This window comes from Passer domesticus, chromosome 1, assembly GCF_036417665.1.
Source record: "Passer domesticus isolate bPasDom1 chromosome 1, bPasDom1.hap1, whole genome shotgun sequence".
Classification (NCBI taxonomy): Eukaryota; Metazoa; Chordata; class Aves; order Passeriformes; family Passeridae; genus Passer; species Passer domesticus.
This window is the reverse complement of record NC_087474.1, coordinates 67,065,509-67,091,222: the sequence shown is the minus strand read 5'-3', so window position 1 is coordinate 67,091,222 and position 25,714 is coordinate 67,065,509. Positions and strand designations below refer to the sequence as shown.

The 25,714-nt window shown below is 38.1% G+C and overlaps 1 protein-coding gene across 1 annotated transcript in view; it reads right to left on the bottom strand.

Moving 5' to 3' along the window:
* The window catches only part of LOC135301681 (collagen alpha-1(XV) chain-like), a 117,632-nt gene extending 96,103 nt beyond the window's left edge, over window positions 1–21,529 (bottom strand). Inside the window, exons 1-2 of the mRNA XM_064421987.1 lie at window positions 21,176–21,529; window positions 20,964–21,046 (exon numbers count right to left, since the gene is read on the bottom strand). Of these exons, the coding sequence (XP_064278057.1) occupies window positions 20,964–21,046; window positions 21,176–21,186 (94 nt within the window). The 5' untranslated portion in view covers window positions 21,187–21,529. The remainder of the gene's footprint in view (window positions 1–20,963; window positions 21,047–21,175) is intronic.
* Window positions 21,530–25,714: the final 4,185 nt, after the last annotated feature.

The following is a 25,714-nucleotide window of genomic DNA, read 5'->3' as shown; positions in this document are numbered from 1 at the left end:
GGAATGGAGCAACAGTGAACACAGGAGAGGATGACATCACCAGTGCTGCTTTGCAGAACCAACTTCCCAAGAAACATGATGTTTTGCTTTCAATTGCTAGGCTATAGTGAGTGCCATGTATATTAACCCATTAGAAGGGTTAAAATACTTATCCCTTAGTAGGTTTATCACATCTAGGAAGTTTAAGACTAACAAGCTAAACCAAAGACAATTTGAGCTAATAATAATCATAATTTGAATGGAAAGTTGGAATATATGATCTTGAGACTTCCTTTCCTTCCAACCTACATTTCCATGATTTTGTTTTACAGGTAGAAAATAATTTTTGTAGCTGCCATTACTCACTGATAGGTCATTGTGAATATTATTGAGATAACTGTGGAATGTAACCAAATTCGCAGGAAATTTTTACAGTGCATTGATTACTCCATTATTATGCTTCCCAGAGTTAATTCTCAGAATGTTGAGACCATACTGCATAAACTTTCATGCATGCACTTGAGCCTGCTCTACTGATTTGCTAAGGAAATAACAAGACTTTAGAAAAACCTTGGTGGAGCAGAAGAGTGGTAGACAGCATTTCTTTTGAAGAAACCTTTACAAAAAGGTTGTAGAGAAGCACATAGTGGTGAGAGTGAGAGCTGTAAGCAGCAAATGCTAGGAAATGGGGTGAATAGGGATTGCAGTAAAAAGGAAAACTGGAGAATGTTGCAGTCTCCTGGAGTGCTGTGAAAATCCAGGCATGGTAAATGCCAAGGCTACTAACATCTAAACATTCATACAGCTCTGCTTGCCAGGCATTTTCCCTCCTAATAATTAATATGAACATAATCCTGGAACATATAGAAGAGCAGCTTGGCAAGTTCTGCTTCTATCAGTTTCAGAAGATACTGTATATTTTCAAGCCTCATCTCAAGGTATCAGTAGGCTGCACGATGGTGTTTTTTAGACTGGTTCAGAATGGTACTTAGGGATGTACCTTTTGGGACATCACACCACACATGTGAGCACTCATGCTTCTAAAAGCAGGGACATGCTCAAGACTCTCCTGAGCTGTGGCTGTGCCTGTCCTCTTATTCATGATCATCTCATTAGAAAAGTAAGGTGAAATTTCCAAAACAAGTCTCTGAAAATCAAAACTCATGGTGTATTTAAAAGGCTGAGCATCTTTGTGCTTTTAAAAAGATGATAAAGTTTTCCTCTGTTGTTGGGTGATATCCTCACTGTTCCAAACAACACGGATTTGTATTTTCTGGCTAAATTTATGTTAAATTCACATCTCATGAAGCTTCTCATAGTGACAACAAAATAATCCTATGCAACAGCATTACTGTGAAAAGTTAACAGACATCCAGCTGATGGGCAGCAGTAACTCCCTCAAAAGTAAAGCTAATGGCTAAAGGATTTTTTTAATTTAAAATGGAAAGAAAAAGCTCCTTTGTGTGAAAAGTTACTAAAATAGATGTTTCTTAGACACAGACAGTCCAGCTCTGTGATACTGGGCAATAGTGGATCTAGTAGTTACTGTGCTTTTTACAGAACTGACTTATGCTTGTGTAATTCTTTAATCTGAACTGCAACCAGTAGGAAATCAGACTTTTATTTCATCACTCATCATACACACTGTGGAATGGATCATATAATGGAAAATATTTTCCATGCACCAGGGAGGGTTTTTTACAATTAACATGCTTGATATGGCTGTATATACTAACAGCACTCTAAGTGACATAGTCTAGAACATTTTGCAGAAGCAAATCATGACAGACTTTAATAGCATTTATGTTAGCTTTCATTTTACAAATATTATTATTTTAGAAGGACTGTGGAGTAAAATTTTTCTGTTATCTTGCTAACAGTCTATCAAGCAACTCGTCAATGTTAGATTTACTAAATGATATGGAATTTTTGATGGTATACAAGAGATAGTCTTGGATAACTATGATCTCAAATGCCTCAGAATAGATATCCCTCTGTCACCTGTAATAGATATAATAAAAATGAGCAGATGACCAAGCAAATACTTTTTAAAAAAAACTATAAATGTTTTAATCCTTGAAACAGGATTAAAGAAAGCACATGGAGGATGTGGAGGAATAAAATTATACAAATGAGGCAAACATTACAGAAATAAATACATTCTCTTAAACTAGCAACTCCCAGAAATCCTGCAAAATCTTACTGAAAACATTGCAAAGCATTTTTTCAAACAAGTCTTGATGTTACAATACTCTGACTACTTTTGCATTTGAAGCATATGTTGTCATTTTTGAAAAGCCAGCAGTGAGCTTAGCAAATGTATAGCAAAACTACTTGGCAAGAATTTACCTTCTTGAGATAAACCAAACTGCATGTCAGCACCTACCCCTAAGCTACTAGGAGTTACTGTGGAACTTAGCATATGGCAAGGGAGAGACAGGGGCTCTGTGAGATGTCTCAGTGTCTGACTGTGGTATGATTTTTTTAAAATTTATTTTTATACAGCTCAGAGGCAGAATATCATAGAATCATAGAATTGTTTTGTCTGCAAGGAAGTTTAAAGATCACCTAGTTCCAAACCTCCTGCCATGGACAGGGACACCTTCCACTGGAGCAGGCTGCTCAAAGCCCCATCCAACCTGGCCTTGAGCACTTCCAGGGATGGAGCATCCACAACCTCTCTGGGCAACCTGTGACAGTGTTTCACCACCCCCAGAGAGCAGAATTTCTTCCTGATATATAATTTAAACCTACCCTCTTTTAGCTTAAAGCCATTCACTGTGTCCCAAAACGAAGTGCATTTGTAAAAAGTCACTCTCCAGCTCTCTTTTAAGCCCCCTCAAGGTAGTGGAAGGTGCCATAAAAGCTTCTCCATTCTCCAGGCTGAACAGCTGCAGTCCTCATAGGAGAAGTGCTCCATCCCTCTGATCACCTTCATGGCCCTCTTCAGGACACACTCAGGAAGGTCTATGTCTTTCTCATATTCAGTTTTTTACTTTTAAGTATTCTGATTGATTGTAGACTGTGATGAAATGATCAAAACACTGACAGTGGTATGCCTTTGGTTTATGTATTTTTTTGTCTACATTTTAGTCATCATAGGAATGTTTTCCCTTTGATTACCTGCTCTATATATAACTTCTTTTAACAAAGACAGCAATAATAACATCAAAACATCCTATCCAGGCTTTCTGAATTAAGCTCTATGGCCATTATAGTATTAAAGAGAAAAATATATGTGATTTGCAGTGCATGACACATCTCATTTGAATGCAATTAAAATTGTTTGTGCAACTTCTTACATAATATAGAAAGACAAACCAGCTCTTAATTCTTCCAGTTATTTCACACTTCCCACATAAGTCAGCTAAGGGAGACAGATAATGACATCTTACAGACTTTTTGTTATCTTTATGCTTATTATTAATAAAACAAAGAATCGGTTACTTGGCAAATTTCCTGAGGTCATTTTTCATTGCAGATTATAGAAACAGAAAAATTCATGACTGGTTAAATAAAATTATTCTCTAATATTTATAAAATTTTTCATTTAAGACAATTTTTTATCCTTTGTTCCTCACGGCTCAAACTTTTATCAGAACTTCTGAAAACAAAATTTAGCAATAAATTCACAATCTTTCCATATAGATGGTTGAAAATGCTTTCTCTGATTTATATCTTCTATGAAAATCCTTTGGATTCTTAACATTCATAAGATTCCCAGTTATTAAAAAAAAAGTTGCCTCTGTTCAAAAATTTTTATGTGTTTGATACAGCAGGGAATCCATATTCACCCATGGAATTAAGTGCAATTTTAATAAAGCACTCATAATTATGCTGGGCAACCACTAATTGTTGTGCAATGACGCCATCTTCCAAAGTGCCTTGACACAAATTTTGTCAACACCATTCCAGTGTCTACTGAACATTTCCATCTCAAACACAGAAATACTGAATTACTCATTAGTTATAGATTGCAACAGTTTGATCATATTGCAGTCACTAATTGGCAAACCTGGAAAGAAAATTGGCAGCATTCAGTAAATCTCACCTGCCCTTACTCTTTTCTCTGGCAGTTTCTGTTTTCAAGGCAGTGCTGGGTCTTCATGATGCTACTTTGGCTTTATCACACCATGTGCTGGCTTAGGATCCAAGCTTGCAGAAAACAGCAAAGATTTCAACCCCTCTGGCTCCAGTTTTCTATTGTTTTTGTATTCATTTCAGCATCCAGCTGGCTGGAATTTTCATTTTCCTTAGTAAATACCACATAGACTACTCCTATTATTCAGGTCCATAACCCTGATTTCTTTTTCCTAATTGTTCTGAGGAGGATTTTCATAATGAAGTGAATTTTTTAAAAGCCTATTGATTAAAGATTTTTTAGAAAGCATGTGAGTGCCATTGAACTTCTGCCAAAATATAATCATGCTTCTTTAGATGGGTCTGGCATGCTATGTAAAATCAAGCATAAAATTGTAACTGATTTTTGCAATTCACGTGGATATCTCAAGTTCAAGGCTTCAGGACAGTTCCATAATACAGAAATCCCCATTTTGTGGCTGACACAGAGTTAGAAGTTGGACTTTCTGGAACCACAAATGAACCAGGAAATTATGGAACACATTTCCAAGGGTTAATAACATTTCATATCTTACAGAATAAGTGGGGGAAAATGTTAACATTTCACTTTACATTAAAAAGAAACACAAATTGTTATTGTCATTTTTAAGAGTATCAGAAATGCCCAGGAAAAGCAAATGTTGACTTTATCTAGAGCTAAATCTATAGAAAGAAGATTCTGCAGCTTAGTCTTACTTCTGCAGTCCTTCTGTAGTGAAACCTTTAAGTGGGGAAAGCATAAACCTTTTTAAGGAAGGCAAAGGTACAAGTTAAAACCCCTTATTATGTTTAATCATGGCAGGTTTCCCTTAGCCTTGGCACAGTTTCAGATGTAGGATATATCCAGCAGCAAGAATATATCCAGCAGCAATTGGACCAAATTCGGACTACAGTGGAAGTAAAAGATGTAAACAAAATCCTTAGCACAGCCTCAGCAGGTGCCAGCTGTTTTTCTGCACAACGTGAGCCATACTCTGTCAGCACAAAGAAGACACCCTCTTGCTAACTCATAAGATGTCTGTTTGCTTCAATCTTCAGTGGTGGCTGGTGCCCAAGTCAGAGCACAAGAAAATGAGCAATTATGGAATACACTGTGCACTGGGAAAATTAATCCTTCAAATCTTGTAGAATCCTTACATGTTTTTACTGGTCAGCTTGTTCCTGGAGGAACAAGAGCTATTCTTTGTTTTAAAAAAAGTCCTTTAGAAATTCATGTTCTTGCCTGAATTTTAGCATCTAGTTTATCCAAATTAATGTTCATTTCCTTTAGTAGTAACCCAAGACCATCTGCTGCAAACAAAAATTTTTAGAAGTTGACAGATATCCAAAGGAAGTTTTCCCTCATTAATCTCCGTAGATCAACAGTTGCCCTCTGTGTCAGAGTTGTGTATCTTCACTCTGGTGCATGGAGCACCTCCCCTCACAAATGTGCTGGTTTATGGCCAGGGGTCAGAGGTGTTACAGAAATGCTTAAGAAAATAAAATTACTTTCTCTATACAACACATTGCAACCAACTTTTCTGAAGAAGAGCTACATTCAACTACTGCAAAACTGTTTTCACTTGGCTGAAATTCAAACCAATCAGAGGAGAAAGAAGCCAGTAACAATACTGAGTTCAGAAAGCAGAGGACAGTTTGTTTTGAAATTATCCAGACTTCAAATTGTCAATGTTCTACATACACATATGTTTGAACAGTGGGCTGTAGCATGAAATACTTTAATATAGAGAAAGAGCATGCTGGAAGCTGTTATAAATAGCAATTTCTATCTGAACAAAGAGTCCATTCCCATATGCTATTCCTAATGTACAGTTTAATAAATGACAGTTACAATGGATTTGGTCAGTACCGTTGGCATGAAAAAAAGACATCATGAACACAGACTGATCTCTGAAACACATCAGGTTTTGCAGTTGCCACAATGCCACTGGGTTTTGTCAGACAGAGTAAAGAGAATTTCAAACCACCTTTATTTTTCTTGTCTGCCTAGAAAGGAGGTTCTCAGGGAGCACATGCCATTGCATCTCTCAAATTTCTACTGTTGGCCATATTAAAACAACAGATGCAAGGCAGCAGTACTAAAACCAAATTATTGTTAATAAGAAGGCAACATGGTTTTCTCTGGACAAAATATCATATATCTAAGGGTAAGCTATGGTGCTCCAAAATCATTATGAGCTGCACACAGGTCTCTCTAGGTTTTCTTGTTGGAAGTTAATATATTAGTTACCACACTAATTACTAATTTTAATAGTTAAAATGGCATTGCAAATTTGGAAAATATCTGGTTCTCTGCTTTGGCAAATAGGCATATTTTTTTCTCAGTGTGTAAGCATAAATAGTCCTGTAAAAGTATGATGGAGCAGGGAATCCCAGGATCCAGAAAGATTTCATATTATCACCATCATCATCATCATCATCATCATCACCATCATCATCATCAGTGACAGAGTAACTTCTGGCTGTGAAAGACGGCGTTTTGCATAGTGACATCTCTAAGCTTTTCAATCTCCAAATCATACAATGCCTGTGCTACTGTGAGGCTTTGTCCTCCACCACAAACCCTCTCAAACCTCCCTCCATACCCAGGTGAGACAAATTTCAAGTAGTACAAAGTTCAAAATGCTTCAGGAATATCTCATAGGGCCATCTGTTAGGGCTTAGATGCCCTTCTAACACCCTTCTAACACCCTTCTGCCATTTCCATCTGACAAGAATTGCTGCTGGCACCATTGCTTCTCTGCAACAGAGGCACATAATAGGCACAGATTAATACTAAGACAACATCCTGAAGTGACAGTCTGGATCAGAAGATTGTGCAGTGTAACTACCATTCTCTCTGAGACAATTTTAGACACCATCCAGTACATAATCAGTTATAGTAAAAGCCAAAAGGACCTTTTTTATTCTGTGTCTAGACAGGAAACCAAGACAGTGCTCTCCACTACATGTTAAAATCTGAAGACAACTCAGTAACAAAGAGGTTCACTTCCAGAGCAGAGGCAGAAACTTCATTGCTCTGTGACAGTTCAGGTTTCATGCATTTAACATTCCCTGTAAAAACAGTTTGAAGAAGACACAGCAGGGCTTTCCCTCACTCCTTCTTTTGGCAGTTGCCTTTAAACTGAGGATCTTGCCTTTGGTCCGTGCCTGTGTTATGTTGCAGCTGGCTAGTCCATGTCCAGCCAGCCATGAGTCCTGCTGACTCAGACCCAAAGCTTTACCCAAAAACTTGTATTCCTGGCTTGACTTTCTGGCTTCCTCATCACTGTGGACTTGTGCAATGATACGGACTCTTGGCTGAACTTAGCTGCCATCAACAAACATACTCTGATAAATTTGCTTTCTTTCTGTGGAACAGTGTCCTTGCTGGTGAGGTCACTTGTTCAGAGGTTTGGCTTCCTGCTCCCTGACCACTGCAGAGCAGCCTGCCTTTGGTGCTCTCTGACAGTCTACACCTGCTATCAAGAAAATGAAAATTAGAGTAACATCTTCCTCATTACATATTTAGAGCATACATATATTCATGACATGGCTTCAAAATGAAGAAAATCTATGAATGAAAAAAAATATTCATGAAATAGAGTGTCAAAGCCTTTTTGTATCTAGAGAAACACATAATGTGTAATGAGATTAATAAGAAGATACAAAGAATTTTTTAAGTACAGTAATTCGTACTCTTCAAAGACAGAATTCAGCCAACTAATTCTTTGTAAGGTGAAATGTCTGTAAAACTTTATATAATGAAAAATACACATAAGAATTTGTTAGTGATTTATATCACAACTAATCCAGACCCAAGTCTCTTCCAGCAGAAAGATTTCCAGTTAGAGAAGAAGAGATGTATTTATTTCTGAGTTAAAATTAGAAGAAAGCAGTATAGACAATGATAGTACAACTGAGTGAGGTTTTACTGCATGGTATGAATTTTGGCCTCTAAGGGAAGAAATATGTGTTTATTTTCTTGATCTTGCAGCATATTCTTTTTTGTTTATTCAAGCCTTGATCCTACAGGGCTGAGATTAGCTTTTAAGAGCTAAATAAAACACCAGTTTAAGCAAGGACTCATTTTTGGTTTTAGGTTTAAAACATCCATTAATATTACGGGTAGAAACCCTTCATAATATTCAGTGACTACCCTAAACTAGAATGCTTTTTTCTATGATGCGCATATAGCAGGAATAACACAGAATAAGAACAATAAATCACAGCTTAGCTCACAAAGTCACTGATATTTTAGGACTCCAGCCCATTTAGGACAGTCTTCTGGGTCTGGTTTTTTTTTTTGTTGTTGTTGTTATTTTTGGGGTTTTTTTTTTTTTTTTTTTTTTTTAATTTGAGGCAAGTCTATTACATAGAATAGGATAGTTTAAAAAAAACTAACTCTGAGTAACAAATTAGGTCCTGGAGTTAGACAGAGGGAAATTCTCCTCAATACTCTTCCATATTGCAAAAATGAAAATATATGTAAACACGACATTAAAAAAAAAATGCAATTGGTCTTTCTTGAAATCAGAAACTTCGCTTTTTCTGTTGAGAGTTTATCTAGAGCATTAGTAGAAAGACAATAATTCAGGAGGAAATGCCATCACAGTCATGACAATAACAGGTTTGCTTGTGTTAATGCAGAGGTACAGTCTGCCTCTGTCCCTAACAGCTGAAATCTGTGACTAAAGTCAGTGAGACAGGATCCTTCTGATACTGAGTGCAAACAGCTGCAGAGCAGGATGGACCACAGAGTTTGTGGTCAGTGTAGCCTGCTTGACCATGAGTCCCTGAAAGGCCAGAGAGCAAGAAGGCACATAAATTTCAAAAATCTTTAACCTCTACTCTCTTGGAAAGGGAGGACAAGAGCATTGTTTAAAGAGCCTCATGATCACCAGGACCATGAGGAAAGATGAGAAATCATAAGATTACAGTAACATATTCCTGTGTTCTGCTCCAAGATTATTTTCCCAAAAGCATTCTACAGAACTCCAAAACAAAACAAAATGAGAAACAGAAGTGGAAATTGCAAGGGGGGAGAAAGAGGCAAGTGGAGAAATAAAAACAGAGAAAGGGGAAAAGAGAAAAGGGAAAAAGGAAGAGAGTGAAAAATGGATAATGAAAAGGGTATATCCTTTGACCTATTTTTAGACAAGAATATAAAGTGGAAAAGGCTAATTTGATTCCATATGGTTATTGGGTGTAAGTATTAACAGCCTATCAGGTCTCTGATTATTCTAACAAGGCTCACAAACAGCAAGGGATTAAGACAGCCAAGCACAATCCGGGTCTTTTAGTATTAACTATATTAATTTTCCTCATCTGCCCTTTTCTATTACCACATCACTGAGAATGAGGCTCAGAAACAAAATAATCATTCAAAACCCAATTTTAAGTTCCCTTTTTAAAAATCACAGGAAAAAATAGTTTGCAAGAGCACTGCAAAAGTAATCTAATCCAATGGGCTGCTTAGTGCAGGGCTATCCTGAAGAATAGTGCTGTCAAGAGCCCTACCTAGTCAAGTTTAGAAATACTTGTAAAAATAGAGATTCCACAAACCCACCAACTTCTTCCAGAACTTAACTGCTGCCATGGTGAGGATTTTTTTTCCCATTTGTTCAATCAAAATTTCCTTTGCGGCATCTTTTGGCTGCTACTTACTCTTTTGCTCTGTTTTATTTTCTAAGAAAACTCTGCCTCTTTTGTCTCTGCCACCATTCAAACAGTGATGATGAGGACCACGTCATCACCTTGCCCAAGTGTGGAAACTTCTTGAGGTACAGGGTGGCTGAAGTTGCTAAGAAAGACAACAATTGGATCTACAAGTCAACAATAACAGAATATTGAACAGGAGCAGATGACAAAATGATGATATACCAATAAAGTGAGAGAGAGAGAGAGGCTGTCAAAAATAAGTGCTGTACACTGCAGGCTGCTTAACAAAAAGCTTCATCTTCAGATGAAGAATGCCTTAAGTTTCTAAACTGCAGCAAGACAGGCTCAGTTTGGGAAACCCACAGGTAACATGAATGTGAACCCTCAATCTTTAGGCTTTCCCTACAATTTCTGAGATGTATTTTAAGTAAACTGGCAGCTGAGAACTCTTTGTTTCATGTCCATTACAGAGGCAGAGAACCATCTGAAACTTGTCAAACTGATCCACTTCCGCTTCAGGACAGATAAAGGCATTATGACCAAGTTCCTCTCCAATCCTTGTGCAGATGCAAGAGGATGTGGAGACAAGTGCTGAGTGTCTCCCTACCTCTTCTGGTTTCAAAATGCAAAGTTCTACATTGCATCTTCTACATACTATGAATCAAAAACGGAAAGGCTGAAAGAAGTTGGAGACACACAGTTGTCACAGCCTCCTCAGTAAGAGAATAAACACCACCTGTCAACCATTCTTATGATGGTGTCATTCTAACAGACTGTTCCACACAAATTTTCCTTCATGATTTTAGTCTGCATTGTTTGTTTAGGTTTAGAAATTCATCCATGAAGAAAACACAGCAGAACTAAGTATTCAGACACAGGAAAACCTTTTGTTCATATCAGATAAGCATATCACACAGACAGGGATAGTTAATATTTCCAAAGTACTTTGGTGTATGGCTATGGTATCGTAATTACACACAGAACAGAGGACAAGACAAGGTATTGATGTAGATAGTCTTGCTTTCCCCGTAGTTGTTTCAGGCATTTGTACCAAATCTTGTATTTACTATTGTTTGGCTGACTGTTTAGCAGCTAAATGAGACAGTAACTTCTTTTCAATGCTCTTTATGGAAATTTTACAATGTGTCTGGAAACAATATGTCTTGGAATAGGACACTTAAGATATGAGTAGCTTCAGTGCATCAGAGGGCTTGTAAGCAAGTATTCATTTAACATTCATACTGTAAATACTTGGGAGTGTCTGTGTTAACTCCTAATTGGAGCAGCAGTTTTATCCCCACTTCCTTTTTTTTTTAATGAAAACTTTGTTGAACAAGTCAAAGCTCACATGGGCAAAGCAGTAACAGAGTTGCCACAATTCCATCCTGTCTTTTGAAATTCTGTAAGAGAAATGTAAAAAAGGAGATACAATACTTCAGGTCACCAGTGGTTTGTTTATTTTTCCACTGAAAAAGCATCCTTGAAATTTTATGAATGTTTACACTTGCACTGAACACCACCCCCACTCCCCAACTCATCATATCCCTGGACCAGGATGTTGCCATGTGGTACTCATTTGTCAGATTTGCATCTCGTGATAGATTTAAGTTTCACTTTAAGCACATCAGAAAAAAAAGCATACACCCCCAAAAACCCCTGAAAACACAACATACAAAAAACCCAACAAAAATACATGTAGAATCAAAGCCTTGATTATAATATAAGGCCACCTCAACAGTACTTTGAGTTCAGTCAAGTATTGTTTGGTAAAAACAAATGGAGCTATACACTAATATGACATACTTTATAGAACACTGAAAACTAAAACTCTTTCAGGTAAGTGTTTTTACATTAATACCATTTCACTACCATAACTAATAGGTTATTTTGATCAAGGGCCAGATTTTTTCAGCTAAGACAACTTTCAGAACTAGTATGTGTTTTACACCTTTCCTGTAATCGCATGTGAAAGAAACTAAAGACAGAAACTAAAAAAAATCAAACCATGTAGGTTAAACCACATTCATGGCCAGCCTGAACAGGATGAAATGTTTCCTTGTTTTTTACTGTGAAAAGCATGAAAGGGTTCGAGTCATGTATACCCACACCCACAAGCACCACAAAGTGGCAGCACTACTGTGGAGCATTCATTACAGATGAGTGGTTCCGCCTTACCGAGTCAAAAGCTGTGCTGGTTTGGCAGAGTGTTGAAACAGATGGAACTGGAACAGCCTTTGGAAACTTGAAGACTATGAAAAGCTAAGACTTTGGCCCTCTGAGAATAAAAAAGCATCACATTCACATATGTGACGCAGTATATTAAGTCGGTCCATAGCTAACCAAAGCAGGATGGCAAAAGTAAAAATCCTTACTGTGGGGAGACACTACTCCCTCACACCTCCCTCTGTGAGGCAGCCAAAGCACTGGCAAGAAGGATTCCTAATCAATGGATATTTTGGTGTTAGGAATTCCAAAAATGAGAGGATTCCTAGAAAAGCCTTAGGTTTTGCATCATTTTCCCCACAGTTTGCTTTGTAGACCACCAGGTACACATTAATGGCTAATAATTACTGAGGCTACCAGCACATTTGTTTCAATTATTCACAACCCTTTTACACCTGAAGATTTACCTTCCCATGCAACACAACAGTGCTGAGACAGACATTTTCTTTGGGACAGAAAGAAACACAGGGAGAAGCAGCAACAACTCTAAATTAATATATTTCAAGAAATGTTGTACCTGCAGTGTGTGCTTGACAGCTGTTAGTTATCAAATTAAGACATCAAACATGCCATGATACAGTGCATATGCATAATGGTGGGGAAAAAAGGGCTTGATACATATTGTCATCTGGTTTCACTTTTTTGGTACTGTCAAAGAGCAGAAAATAATAAATTTAGAAAAGCTATACAGCTCTTTTCCAACCCCAAACAGATCTGCTCTTTTAGTTGCCTGTTTTTCCCATGGACATGGCTCACAGCTCAAGTGTTGCAGTTCAAATTTATTTTATTTATTCCTATTTAAGTGGTTCATTCTGTTGTACCCCCACGTTCTCCCCAAGATGGTTTACCCCTGGGTTTTACCCTCCCTCAAAGCTGTCCCTCATGCCATTCCCCACCCCTTGTTCCAGCTCTTCCCCGGCTGGTCAAGGCATCTCAGCCCTTGAGTCCCAAACCTTCTCTGCCACTTAAACCTCGAGCCAATCCCTGTCTGCAACACTCCTTTGGAATTCTACTCCACAAAGCTCCATTGGCCCATGTGACCCATCCTCTCCACCGTCCTACCCCAACTGGCCCCAGACGCTTGATGTAATCCCCTCACTCCTCCCCTGAGGATTCCCTAGTGGTTAGCTGTTTGTATCCCCGCCCTATTCGTGTTTGTACAAAATCCCTTGCACTAGAGTGCCTGGGCCTCATTGTGTCTGGTCTCTTTTCTTAGAGTAAGTGTTTCCTTGTGGCATCTCAAGACAGAGAGCCTACTTGTTTCTTCTCTGTCTGGTCCCTGTCATGGCTTGTGTCTGGCACTTTAGAGCAAGTGGCTCTGAAGGTTCTGCCTCTGGTAAATCACCATACCGAGGCAGTTCCCCACTCCTGGCGTTGTGCTGGAGTTCTAAGAGTTAGCCTGGGTTCTGGTAGCCACAGCACTCAAGTTGTAAAAATTCTGAAGTGATCGCTCTTGATTATGGGACCAGATTCTACCTGAGATGTTCAGGGTTCAATCTATCACATAATTTATGTTGTGAATAAAGATGTTAAGAAGTGTTGGGCTCAGTGTGCACCACAGAGTGGTGCACTGATGGAGTGGTAACTGGCATGCAGTAGCTGCACTTCACACCACTGATTACACCCCTTCAAGCACATGTCAGTCAGACTGTTGTCAGTATGCATCATTGCTCACTCATCTCATCCTTAAGTCAAGAGTTTATCTACGTGGATGTTACGGGAGACAGTGCTGAAAGTCTTACACAAATACCAGCTGTCTTTTCCTCACACACTGAGCTGGTCATTTCATTGCTTAAGGCTATGGGATTTCCAGGCAAGATTTTCCCTTTCCCACTTTTCTGCTGACTACTCCTAATCACCTTCCTCTTACTAGAATGTCTTCCACAATAATGTGCTCCCATGCCTTCCCAGGAACTGAGGTCAATGGCTCAGCCTGCAGATCCCCAGGTCCTGCTCCTTGCTCTTCTTGAAAATAGGAGTAACTCTGGATTTCTTTCCATTCATAGGATCTTCTGATCACCACAATCTTTCAAAGATTGTATTCCAAAGTTCTATCTCAATGATATCAGCCAGTTTGATGAGCCCTCATGGATGTGTCTCATGAGGTCCTGTAAACTTGCAGATATCCAACTGACTTCAATGTCCCGTCTCTCAGTCTGCCTCAATGGAGGACTTGAATTCATGCCTTCAGACTTTCCCAATGGGCTCAGGGTCTCAGTTTCCTGGAGAGAAATCTTACTGGTAAAAAGTGAGGCAAAGAAGGCATTGAGTCCCTGGATTGTTTCCATGTCCCGTCACTGGATTCATTGCCCCATTTAATTTTGCAGTAGATCGACTTTTTTTTTTTTTTCCCTCTTTTTTTTTTTTTTTTTTCCCTGCTGGTATACCTGTAGAAGGCTTTCTTGGTGCACTTCTCTTCCCTTGCTAAATTTAATTCCAACTGGGTTTTGACTTTCCTGAGCTCATTCCCATGCTCTTAGACTGTCTCTATGTTTTTGCCATGCTACCTGACCCTGTTTCCAACTCTCATATGTTTCATTTTACTGTTTGAGTGTACTTATATGAAATATCACCAGAGATGAATCAGAGCTTGGATGTCACATAGGTTTATGTTCTGAAACTGTTTTTCAGCAAATCCCAGTTACAGGCTATTCAAAATATCCCCAGCTTATAGGAAATTTTGAAGCATGTCTTGGAGCACTATTCTTTTCTCTCAAGAGTCATCAACTTACTCTTTAGCAGGCAGCACAAAATTTAAAATTACTTCTAGGTGGGTTCTGTTCTCCTTGAGCTAGGTTATGTATGTCACTTGTAAATAAGGGCAGTGATTATAAAATGCAATGAATAATGACAAATGCTATAATGCCCTCTTGGTCACCAACCACCAAAAAAGTGCAGAGAAAATAAAAAACTAAATTCATCTTTCCAAAGAAGTAGAGCCAGACATCATGACTATGTACAGAACTCTGATTTCACAGTTCAGAGGAAGATATATCACAAATAGGACTGGAAGTTAATGCTACCTGAGCAGTTATAAGTTACTGCAGTAACTCTTCACAGCAAGAAGTGGATTCAGTGGCAACAGAGGAGGTAGACTCAGAATGATATGACCCAAGAGGTTCCCAAATATAGAATGAACCGGCTGAAGCCCTTACTTGTTAGTATTTTGTCTTCTGTACTGAAGGTGAAGAAAAAGACCATGAGTGATGGGGCAGTTGATATTCAGATCTCATTGCTGAATCACTGTTACTAGATTTAGGCTTCCAGTAATTGAATGTTTGGAATAAAACACATTTGAGTGGCTCCAGAAAACCCTGGTTCTTCTCAGAACCCTTCAGGAAAACTTGGTACAGACCCCAGTTCTTCTCAGACTGGGATGTAAGGCAGCCACAAATGATTTAAAACACTGCAATTGTTTTTCAGGACACATTCAGCTCTGGCAATTACTTTTTCCAAGGTTTTCGGACCAGAAAGTATCCTGAATAATACATCTGTGATTTCACGCTACTCATATGCAAATACATTAAAACTGAGGTTTCCTCATTTTATTCATTCTTTGGGAGAATTCTACCTGTATTTGACTCTCTGCAACATTTATGAATTTTTAGGTTTGAGTGTAGGAGCTGCTAGAGATGGGAAGGTTTCATGAAGAGAATTAACCACTGTCTAAATTGCTGTTTAATTTTGTTGTTTTATGAACCTGTTTTAATTTTGTGGGTTGGCCAAATAGGAAAAGATTGTTTGAGGACTTAAAATTAATGATGATAAATACTCTTAATTAGTTACCATTAATGGCAGCCTAAATAAAGCAATCAGAATTCACTGAACTGTAAAATTTACTGTCTTTCTAGCCATGGCACACTTGCATAAATCGGCAAAGGTACTGCATTAATTTGGTCAAATATGAGACACCACTACAAGTAAAACCAAACTGATCCGTGGCTAATACAGCAAAGGAAAGGGGAAGAAATCGCAACCAAAGGGACAGACGTCCTCCAAAAGAAGCATTTGATCTCATAATTAACATATTACAATAAGAAATATGTTCTTTGGAACCCTTTGAATATACTAAACATAAGTAATATAATCAATTCTTTCCTTCTGATGCTCATTTATTGAAATGATCCTTCAAATTAAATGCTAGTAACAAATGCAAGCACAAATGTGACTTTGAGTCCTATTCAATATCATGGAAACAACTGCTTGCTCCAGACTTCTAGTGTGCCGAAGGACGCCTCCAGAGGGGAAATGAAGACAGTCATTATAACAGTATATCCACCCCAGCTGGTTTCCTCTTCTGAGGCCTCAGAAAAAAAAAGCTAAAATACGTCTTCTGTTGCCCGGTAGAGTCGCTTAGGAAGCATGCAGTTTTTTGTCCAAGAGAATTAACATGTAAAGAGCGTTACATGGAAAAAGAATCCATTTAGAAAAGTGATAAAATGGAACAAATTTTCTAAGTCAGGTTTGTCCTACTGGTGTTATCAATCTCTTCAGCTACTGAAAGAGATGACCCCAGCTGAAACAAAATGATTTTCTATTGTAAATTACTGTGTTCTGCATGGGAAGGCTTTTTTATCAACTATGAAATCAGGCTCAGCTCCACATTAAAAACATGCACAACAGCTGGTAACAGCTTGAAGACGTGCCTGAAGGATCACAGTGGCTCATTCAATTTAGACTCAATTGCAGTTTGATGAGGTCCAAATGCTCATTCTAGTACAAGAGGATTGCAATACCATCTGAGTTCTCTTTAAGGAGGATTGTCCTTTATTACCACTGTAATTGTGTCTTGTCTTTGGAAAGAATGGACTGAGCCATCCCCATCACATGTGTGATTGCACACATTTGACACTCAGGGCACATACAGTAATTACTTGGTAGAAACAAGATTTTAGATGCATAGACAAGTTTGTTTACACTCATGATGTCAGTTTACTGTGAAGAGAAGTTCAGGTTCTCTGCTTGTAAGAATCACACCAGCTGATCATCAGCCAATGAAAGTCAATAATTCACAATTCCTCCATTAAACTCAGCAGGTCAGGAGTGCAGAGTTTATGTCAACAGCCTAATGACAGCCTTTCTGTGTACAGAGGGCCAATGAAAGAGACAAATATTTACTTTATGTAAACTATTGCTAAGCATGTTACTTAGGCCAAGAAAGAGCTGTTCAGCTTGGCTAATAATAAAACCCAGATGTCAATGAGAAATTTGTAAAGCTTCTTTTAGAGCTCATATACATAACATAAACTGTAGAACCACACACATTTAAACATTTTTAAAATATCTTTTTAAAATGCAGGCACTGATTTGACTGTAAAGAACTGAGAAACACCGATAACTGCCTAGATAGCCTAGAAGAATAAATGTCACTTCTGCAAGAACTAGAGCAAGTCATAGGGAGGAGTCTATCACTCAAACATGAGCAGGGCTGGCATTGAGATTTTCTAACTTTATGTCTGTCCACAGTTTGGGTGCCAGCATGTTCAAGACTGTGCTCTGAGTACCTTCAGTTCACTAACTTAATTCGTTGTTGAAGAAACAAAACATATTAAGAGCAGCCAGGGTAATAAGTGTAAATCAAGATACATTATCAGGCATAATTAAGGGCAAAGTATATGCGCTGCAAGGCAGTACCAGATAAATAAGACAGACCATGCTTTTATGAACAGATAGATACATGTCAATTGAACAAAAGAGAAGTGATTAAGTAATTCATTAAGACACCAACATATATTCAGTCCTCCTGTACAAACCCAAGAAGAATAGAGTACTATACTTGCAAAATGTTTGTGAACACAAGAGAAAAACTGCAGAAGCTCCCCATGGCTCAAATAACATTACATTTGAGTGAAGAGGAAGACAGCATTTTATTCCTTATCTATTTGCACATGTGCTATGCTAGCTGCAGTGAAATGGACTAAAAAACTATCAACAGAGATAGTAAAATTCATCATTCTAACTCAGAGAAACTGCTGAGATTTCAGAACTCTTGTTCAGTTTCACTCTGAAGCAAGGTCACATTATTTCTTAAAAGTTTTGTTGAAGTAATGACCAAATCCCATCAATTTGCAGACCATGCAACTGAATTTTAAAGTTCTGAACTAAATATTTCAAAATTTTAAATATTTGTTTTACAACTAGTAGTTCATTGCTTCAAATATGTTTTTATATGCTTTCTCTTTTTTATTTTCTGTTTTATTCTACCATGAAAGCAGTAGCCAGAAATTCTTGGACTTGGAAATGAAAGCAAGACTTCTGCTAAAAGACCCAACATCTCACAAGTTTACTACAAAGTTAAACTACAGCCCAGAAGTTCTCAAACAAATTCAAAGACTATCATCTGAATGACAACTTCCCATCATTCTTTCCCCCCTTCTTTTTCTGTGTAGGAAATAATCATAACTACAGAATTTCCTCAAGAGAAACAAGACTTGGTCAAAACATTGTTCCTGATAGAAAACAGATTAAAATTTTCTTACTAATCTTTCTAGTATCTCTCACAAAGTCATAAAAGAGCTCAAGCCCTCTGCTGGACATCTGCTGAGGCTTTTGTTTTATTCAGCACCCTCAACCCTGCTTCACAATTCAGTGCTCCCCTGGGGAAAACAAGAAGACAAAGATGGTGAAGGCAAAGATGGCAAATTTTTCTAAAATCTGAGGGTCACTGCTTTGTTTTCAGGTTTGTAAAAAATAAGTTACCCCTTCCCAATCTCTTAGTGAATAGTTCAATCCGTGAATAATTTTCTTGCCATTATTTAACCAACTTAAGAACATCTTAAGGTATTTTTTTCCTTCTTGCATGTGGCCAGCACAATGATACAGCAGAAGGCACCTGCACTGATTCTCTAAAACTGCACTTACTCATTCACAGTTTCTCTTTCATTCAAATGAATTTAAAGATACCCATCAGTGCTATGGATAGATAGTGTAGAGCTAGGCTCAGAAAAGCAGTACAGCATTATTCACAGGGCTGGAGACTCCTGGAAAGCAGTAACCTAGAAGGAGACAGCGACCAAAAGGACACTGGATAAAGCATATGTTTAGCAACAAAAGGCCTGAATACCAGAGGGCCAATTCATCACTCTGTGTCTCCAAGCATTTTCATCTTAAATACACAGTTTATTTCTGTGCACTCTACTGCTGAAAGGAACTGTGAAAAAGGAAAATGAGGTTATTTCTACAATAGTTAGACTGAAAGATTTAAAGTATGAAACTCTTCTCTTCAATTACAGGTAGAATTCCTATTAGTCGTGTATTTGCAGCACCAGAAGGAAAGGAATATTATTCCTGTCTCTGACATTCAACACCTGATTTCAGAAGATGAAATAATTTAAATCAAGTGTTAGGAAAATGTGCTGTGTAATGGAAAATGTGAGACCCCCATTATGTCAAGAACTTAAAAATCATATGTGAAAAAATTTAGTAAACATTTGGGAACAGGAACTTCTGTGTTAACAGACACATGAGTAGGAATTATGAGGCCAAGTCAATCATGAAGGAACATATTCCCAGAGCAGTGTCTAAGTCTCCAGTGATCTTAGGACACTTCCATAACCTCACTTGATCTTCATTCATAGTAAAGTTAGGAGTCCTTCCAGCAGCAGTAAAATTCTGCACTGGAAGAAATTGTCCAGAAACAATAGTGATTATCTTTCCTACTTCTGACATCTGATCTGACTTTCACAGATAGGAGATTTTAAAAAAACGGATCTTCAGGTAATAGAAACAAGCATAGATCCACCAAAAAAGAAGTTGTGTGTCAAATAAATATTTGCAGGTTTTGTCACTTTACTTGCATCTCTAATGATCTTCCGATTATTTACTTGTGTGTGCCAAAATTTGGTTCTCTCCTGTCCAGACCTCTCTCATGCACTATCATTCATCAGCTCAAGAAAAACATTTTTACCTGATGCAACAGATCTGCCTCCAGTGGATAGACAATATATTATATATCAGTCACCATTTTGATACACATTTCTTAATTCTAAGCACTGGTTTCTGTTTGTTTCCTTAATTAATTACATGTACAGCATTACATATTTCTCATCTGTACCTATAGCCTTTTTTGGTGATAACTAATATGTGACTTTTTCTTATACTGAAATAACTACCTGGGGCTTTGGCTTTCAGATGCAAAAGTGTCAGTGATCTATGACAGTGTCAATTAAAAGGCAAAAACCAATGAGTAACATTAAAGTCTTCATGTGTGGTATCTACTTCCCATCAATACTTTCTACACAGTTACCTAGAGGTCATTTGCATAACAAATGCCAACTAGTTTTGCAAGAAAGTTAAAAAAGCTTTTTGGTGTAAATATCACCATTCCTAATGGCAAAGTAATGTGTGAAACTTTTTCTCTTTTCTCAAAATTACATGTAAACTTTTAAATCAGTGTTGTCTCTCACTAGTTAAATGTAAGGCTATGCCTTCCAGAGATGCTGAGGAATTTGGCTGTGTTACAAGAACTTATGATCTGAAATTACAAAAAGACTTTTCACTGAAAGTCCATGAAGACTGGACTGGTAAAACTAAACATTTAACTCAAGTAATTAGAAAATCTCAATTTGTCCAGGCTTTTACCAGGAGAAATCTCTATGCACTGGAACGGGCATCACATCTATGTCTTTGCACTCACACCATCCCTGGCACATTCCTGATGTGCCCACAGTGACACGTGTATCTATCCTAATTGTAAAACATACAGTATTCTGAATTTCCTTAACGTACTTTCTGTTAACAATTACACTCTGAAGATATATTGAGAAAGCTGTCATGATAGGCTGCTTTAGAGCTGGAGAACTAATGTATTTATTTATCCTCATTCAGAATGAATGGGAATTTAAGCTCCTAACTCACAGCAGCTTTCCTATATTAAATGATGAACAGTAAGCAGCAGATAAAATGAAGATCTGAAATGGTAGAGCCTCTTTCCATATTAGGAAAGCAAATCTTAAAATCCACACTTACTCTCAAATTATAAACATGATTTGGAGAAGCCTTACCTTCTATGATCTGAGCTGCTGCACCAGCATGGATTGACAAGCCAAAGAGCAGTAGCGACAAGTCCCAGGTCCACCAGACATGCCTGGAGCAGGTGTGCCAAAAAAAGGAGGGTGGGGGAAGAATGAGACCAAAGAGTGTAACACAGAAACACATGGGGTGGGGGGCGGGGGGGAGGAAAGAAAAAGTAAAATTTAGAAGCAAGAGTTCTTACCATGAGAGCATTTTCTGAAAGTCAGTGGAAAGAACTTAAGTGAGAAAAAAGTGCAGTGCACATGAGTTTTTATGCTTATGAAAAGAAGAAGTTAATAAAAACGGGAGCCTGCCGTTTCGCCTCCAACGTTCAGACACAAGTGGAACAAAGGCAGCACTCAGGCTCTCTGTGTGACTCACTGCAATTCACTGCTCCAGCTCTGAAATCTGACTCCGTGTAGACTTTCCTGTCAGACCACTGCCGAAAACTTCCTACTGTATTTATGGATGGACACCCCTTACTGCTGTGCACCATCCCAGCGCTGTCATTATCCAGCTCTGTCTTTAACTGCTGTGTACCCTGACAGGCAGCAGCACAGCTTCTCCAGCTTCCCCTTCCTGCCTGCTCACAATCTCCACTTATTCAATAAAATATGACTTCCAACATCCTTCCATCCAGGATTACACAGGCAGTGATACAAATTCTTATATGGAATGGACATTTCTCCTGCCATTTTAGCCAAACTTCATCAGAAGCAAGTTTGAAGGTACGTGCAGGACAGAGGAGCAGTTAAATGGCAACAAATGCCTGGGATTCACACCTGCTATGTCTTACATGTTTTATCACCTACAAAGACATTTTGAAATACACCATTTTCTCTGACAAGTTCTCTAAGTTTAATACTCATATTTACAGAGATTTACACCCTGCATGTAGTTTGAGAGTGTGTCCCTACCTCAGCAGCTGCACATATATGTGTCTGCTATAGAGATCTTGTAGCTGAGCATTTCTAATAGTTTCCATTAGAAGTGTTACTTTACGCCTAACTCAATGAAAAGCATTTTTTTCCACTTGTGGTTCTTCTAAGCTAGCACTTGCCCAAGGAAAAAATTCTGCAAGGATATGCTTGAAATTAATCTGACAATTTTTAAGTCATCAGATGTTTAACAAAGGCTGCAATTGTCACTTTTTGGCTGGGGCAGGAGAGCTTGGAAAGTTCTGCATATGGAAATAGACCAGTTGGGCTTTTGGTAGATCTAGGCTGAAAAGTGCTGATGATCACCTTAAGAGAATCAAAGCTAAAAATTATTTACCTAGGATGGGAAGTGGAAGACAGACAGGCGCACAGTTTTTTGCAGTAATGAAAGAACAATCCAAATAAATAAACAAAATTAGGAAAAAATTTATTTTACTGTGAATAAAATGTTTGAGTTTGGTGGTGGTGGTATTTTGTTGGCTATTTTGGGAGAGGTTTGTTACTGGGTTATTTCAGTGGCTTTTTGTTGTTGCTGTTGTTGGGGTTTTTTGATTGTTTGTTTATTTATTTACATTTTGTTAAATAGGAAATAGAGAGGTTAGGGCTTTAAAATCTAGAATATTGATTCTACCCCAGACTCATTTTGGTTAGAAACCACAACAGGTTAGGTCTCTCCAGATATAATTTTAACTAAGCTGCAGACCAGTATTTTTTGCTATCCACCTTCTCCATAATGACAAGGAATGAAGAGATCAAATTATCTGTAATCAAGCGTCTTAATATAAACACACACATTTTTATCATCTTCAGAGGACCAAAAAACCCCTGTTTTCAGGTGCACAGTACTCTGTATCAGGGCTGAAAAAACATTTCATCATTCACCTTTTCTACTTGAGGCTCTAATTTCTTTTCTTTCTGTCTTCCTGAAATTTTTCCATTGTTACCACCAGCCACACTGCTTACAGGAACAGTGTTTGTAACATTTGGTCAAATCATACTTTATGCCTTTATCTTGCACGCTACATATATGTTGTCCTAAGAGAAAATACTGAGGTTTTAAGCATTCATGGGAAATGTCTTTATATATGTAAGTAAGTATGTATGTATGTAAGTCTGGCTTACTTTTCCATTTTTCCATTTTTTTCAAGTTTAATATTTAGCAATAGCTACCAAGAGCCATTGTTAGTCCTGTTGAACTATTTTTAACTCAGAACCTTCCTTTGATAGGAAAGAAGGAACTATCTGTCTCTCTATCCACAAAATGTCAGTGGCTTACCTGCATAATCCTTCCTGTTGCAATAGAATTTTTAATCCAGTATATATGGCAAACATATGTCTGTCTTGGTATCTTACAGTAGACTAACATATTTAAGAGACAAATGTAGAAGCAGTCTTCAGATTTATAGAACTTGTAATGAATTTTTACAGTATACACAGCAAAGACTTATTGGATGGAATTTTCCTCCAATTTTAGAAAACCCATAGAAATGAAGGAAGTAATACGCTGTTCATGCAAACAATCTGCATGAAATGCTGCTGATAGTGCCTTTAGTTTCTGCTGGACATTTTAACATGGATATCTTGCCAATGCTCAACATTATTATGGATGATGGATAAGGAAAAACAAGACAGAGTATGTTCTTGACCTCTGCAGTCCATTAGTTTTGAATGGATGGCTGTGGAGGAATCCCTAAATACAAACAGTTTATTATCCCCACTGCTGTAGGTCACTGGGGTTTCTTGCATATCTAGTGCTTGTTTGTAGGCCCAAGAATTACTGAAGTACAGGCTTTCTATGTCTTCTATATCCATCTACCCATAGATGTCTTTCTCCCCACAAGGACAGTGACATTTGTACACATCCACTCAGTTTTCACCTTGCTGTTTGTCTCATCTTTTTCAAACACAGCAGGACTCCTTTGAATTAGGACATCTGTGCTTTCCTTCAGTGCCGTGCCCAGCTGTATTCAACTAAACTGCTGTTTTCATTCTTGCTAAAAATCTCCATTTTCCAAGCAGAAGTTTTGTTTACTTCCCCTAGCTCTGTCAACTGATTACACTCCTTAAGGCTCCAAATGGCAGGCCGCAATTCTGCTGCTGCAGTTCTTAGCCATTCACTGAGTTAGTCTGGCTGGCTTTTGTTATATTTCTCATCAGAGGGTGTTTGTTTTTTTTTTCCCACTGGCTGCAACACAAATTTCTTAGCTGCACATTTCTATCCTCTATAATTGTAGGATATAAGACTCATAGGAATGTTCTTGTGCAAACTTAGTGTCAGAGAAGCAGTCTGGACCAAGGCCTGGGTGAGTTCAGAACCACACCAGAAAAGAATAAAAGATTTATCTTTTGCTTAGATTTCTCCTGAGCATGTACAAATAGATGGCATTTACCATGTCCTCTGGCAAGGAGGTTCCACGGCTCAGTTGTGTATTTCATGAAGACGTCTCTGCTTCTTTGTTTTCAGCTTAGGTCCTGCTGATGTTATTTGATGTCTCTTAGTTCTTGTACTGAATAGGGTTCACCAAATCAGTGACCACTCTTTTTTCTCCATGCCCTTTGCGACTTAAGAAGCCTCTTTTTATACCCTTTCTACTTGTCTTCTTTCTGCACTAAGTGTGAACTTGTTTGTTTCTTCTACTGCAACCATTCCACACCTCTATTTATCTTTTTAGTCTTTATCACAGTTTCTGAGTTCTAGGACATAACTTTTGATTTCTGGTGGAGTCACGAGAATCGTAACTGCACATGATGCCAGTAATCCTAACATTTGTTGAGTGACATGGCAATGTACTCTCTCCTTCTTCTGATGAGGAAGACAACTGATGTGCTTTCTTGACTGCAGCCAAGATGACATCTTCATGGAACTCTAATAAGCTCAATAATTTGCACTTTAGCGGTATTTTTATGTGCAGTTGGGATTTTCCTCCCTCTGAATAAATTTATAACAAATGGTAGAAATTCATGTAATCTGTCTTTTAATTCTACAGTTATTCTCTCTTAGAAGATCCTTTTGAAATTCTTTATGATCTGTCCCATCCTTATTTTAAAAAACTCTCATCAGCAAAGTTCACTGCACAGCACTCATGTAACTGCCTGTCCTCACTTAATCCCACAAGAAAGATGGAGAGAGGCTACAAGTGCATTTAGTGACAGGACAAGGAGGAATGGCTTCACAATGACAGAGAGTACATTTAGATACTAGAAAGAAAGTCTTTACTGTGAGGGTAATGAGGCACTGGAGCAGGCTGCCCAGAGAAGCTGTGGATGCCCCATCCCTGGAGGTGTTCAAGGTTAAGGTTGGATGAAGCTCTAAGAGTTGTCCCTGCCCACGGCAGGGGTTTGGAACGAGATGATCTTTAAGGTCCCCTCCAAACCAGACCACTCTGTGGTTCTATGATAAGGCAGGCAGTACAATATCTGTAGAATTTCAGTGGTGACAAATCTCTACTACAAGGACTGCCTCTATATTCCTGACATTTTCCCTCCCTTTTAACAAATTGTTAACTCACAGACTCATTTCTTGTGCCTTGGCTTCCTGAAAAGCCAATCATTCTAAGTACTCATTTAGGATTACTGCAGGGTGTATCAGTTTATCCAGAAACTCTGAATGACATTTTGGCTTTGAATATGATCAGCTGCTAAACAGCTTATATCACAGTGGTTTGGCAATACACTTTCAGAAGATTAACATATGATTCAGTATCTGTTTTTCTGCATTTTTCTCCTTTAAATAAAGCACCTTAGGAAAAAAAAAATCTATAAATGCATATTTTAGTACATACTTCTGAAGGAATAGGAGTGTA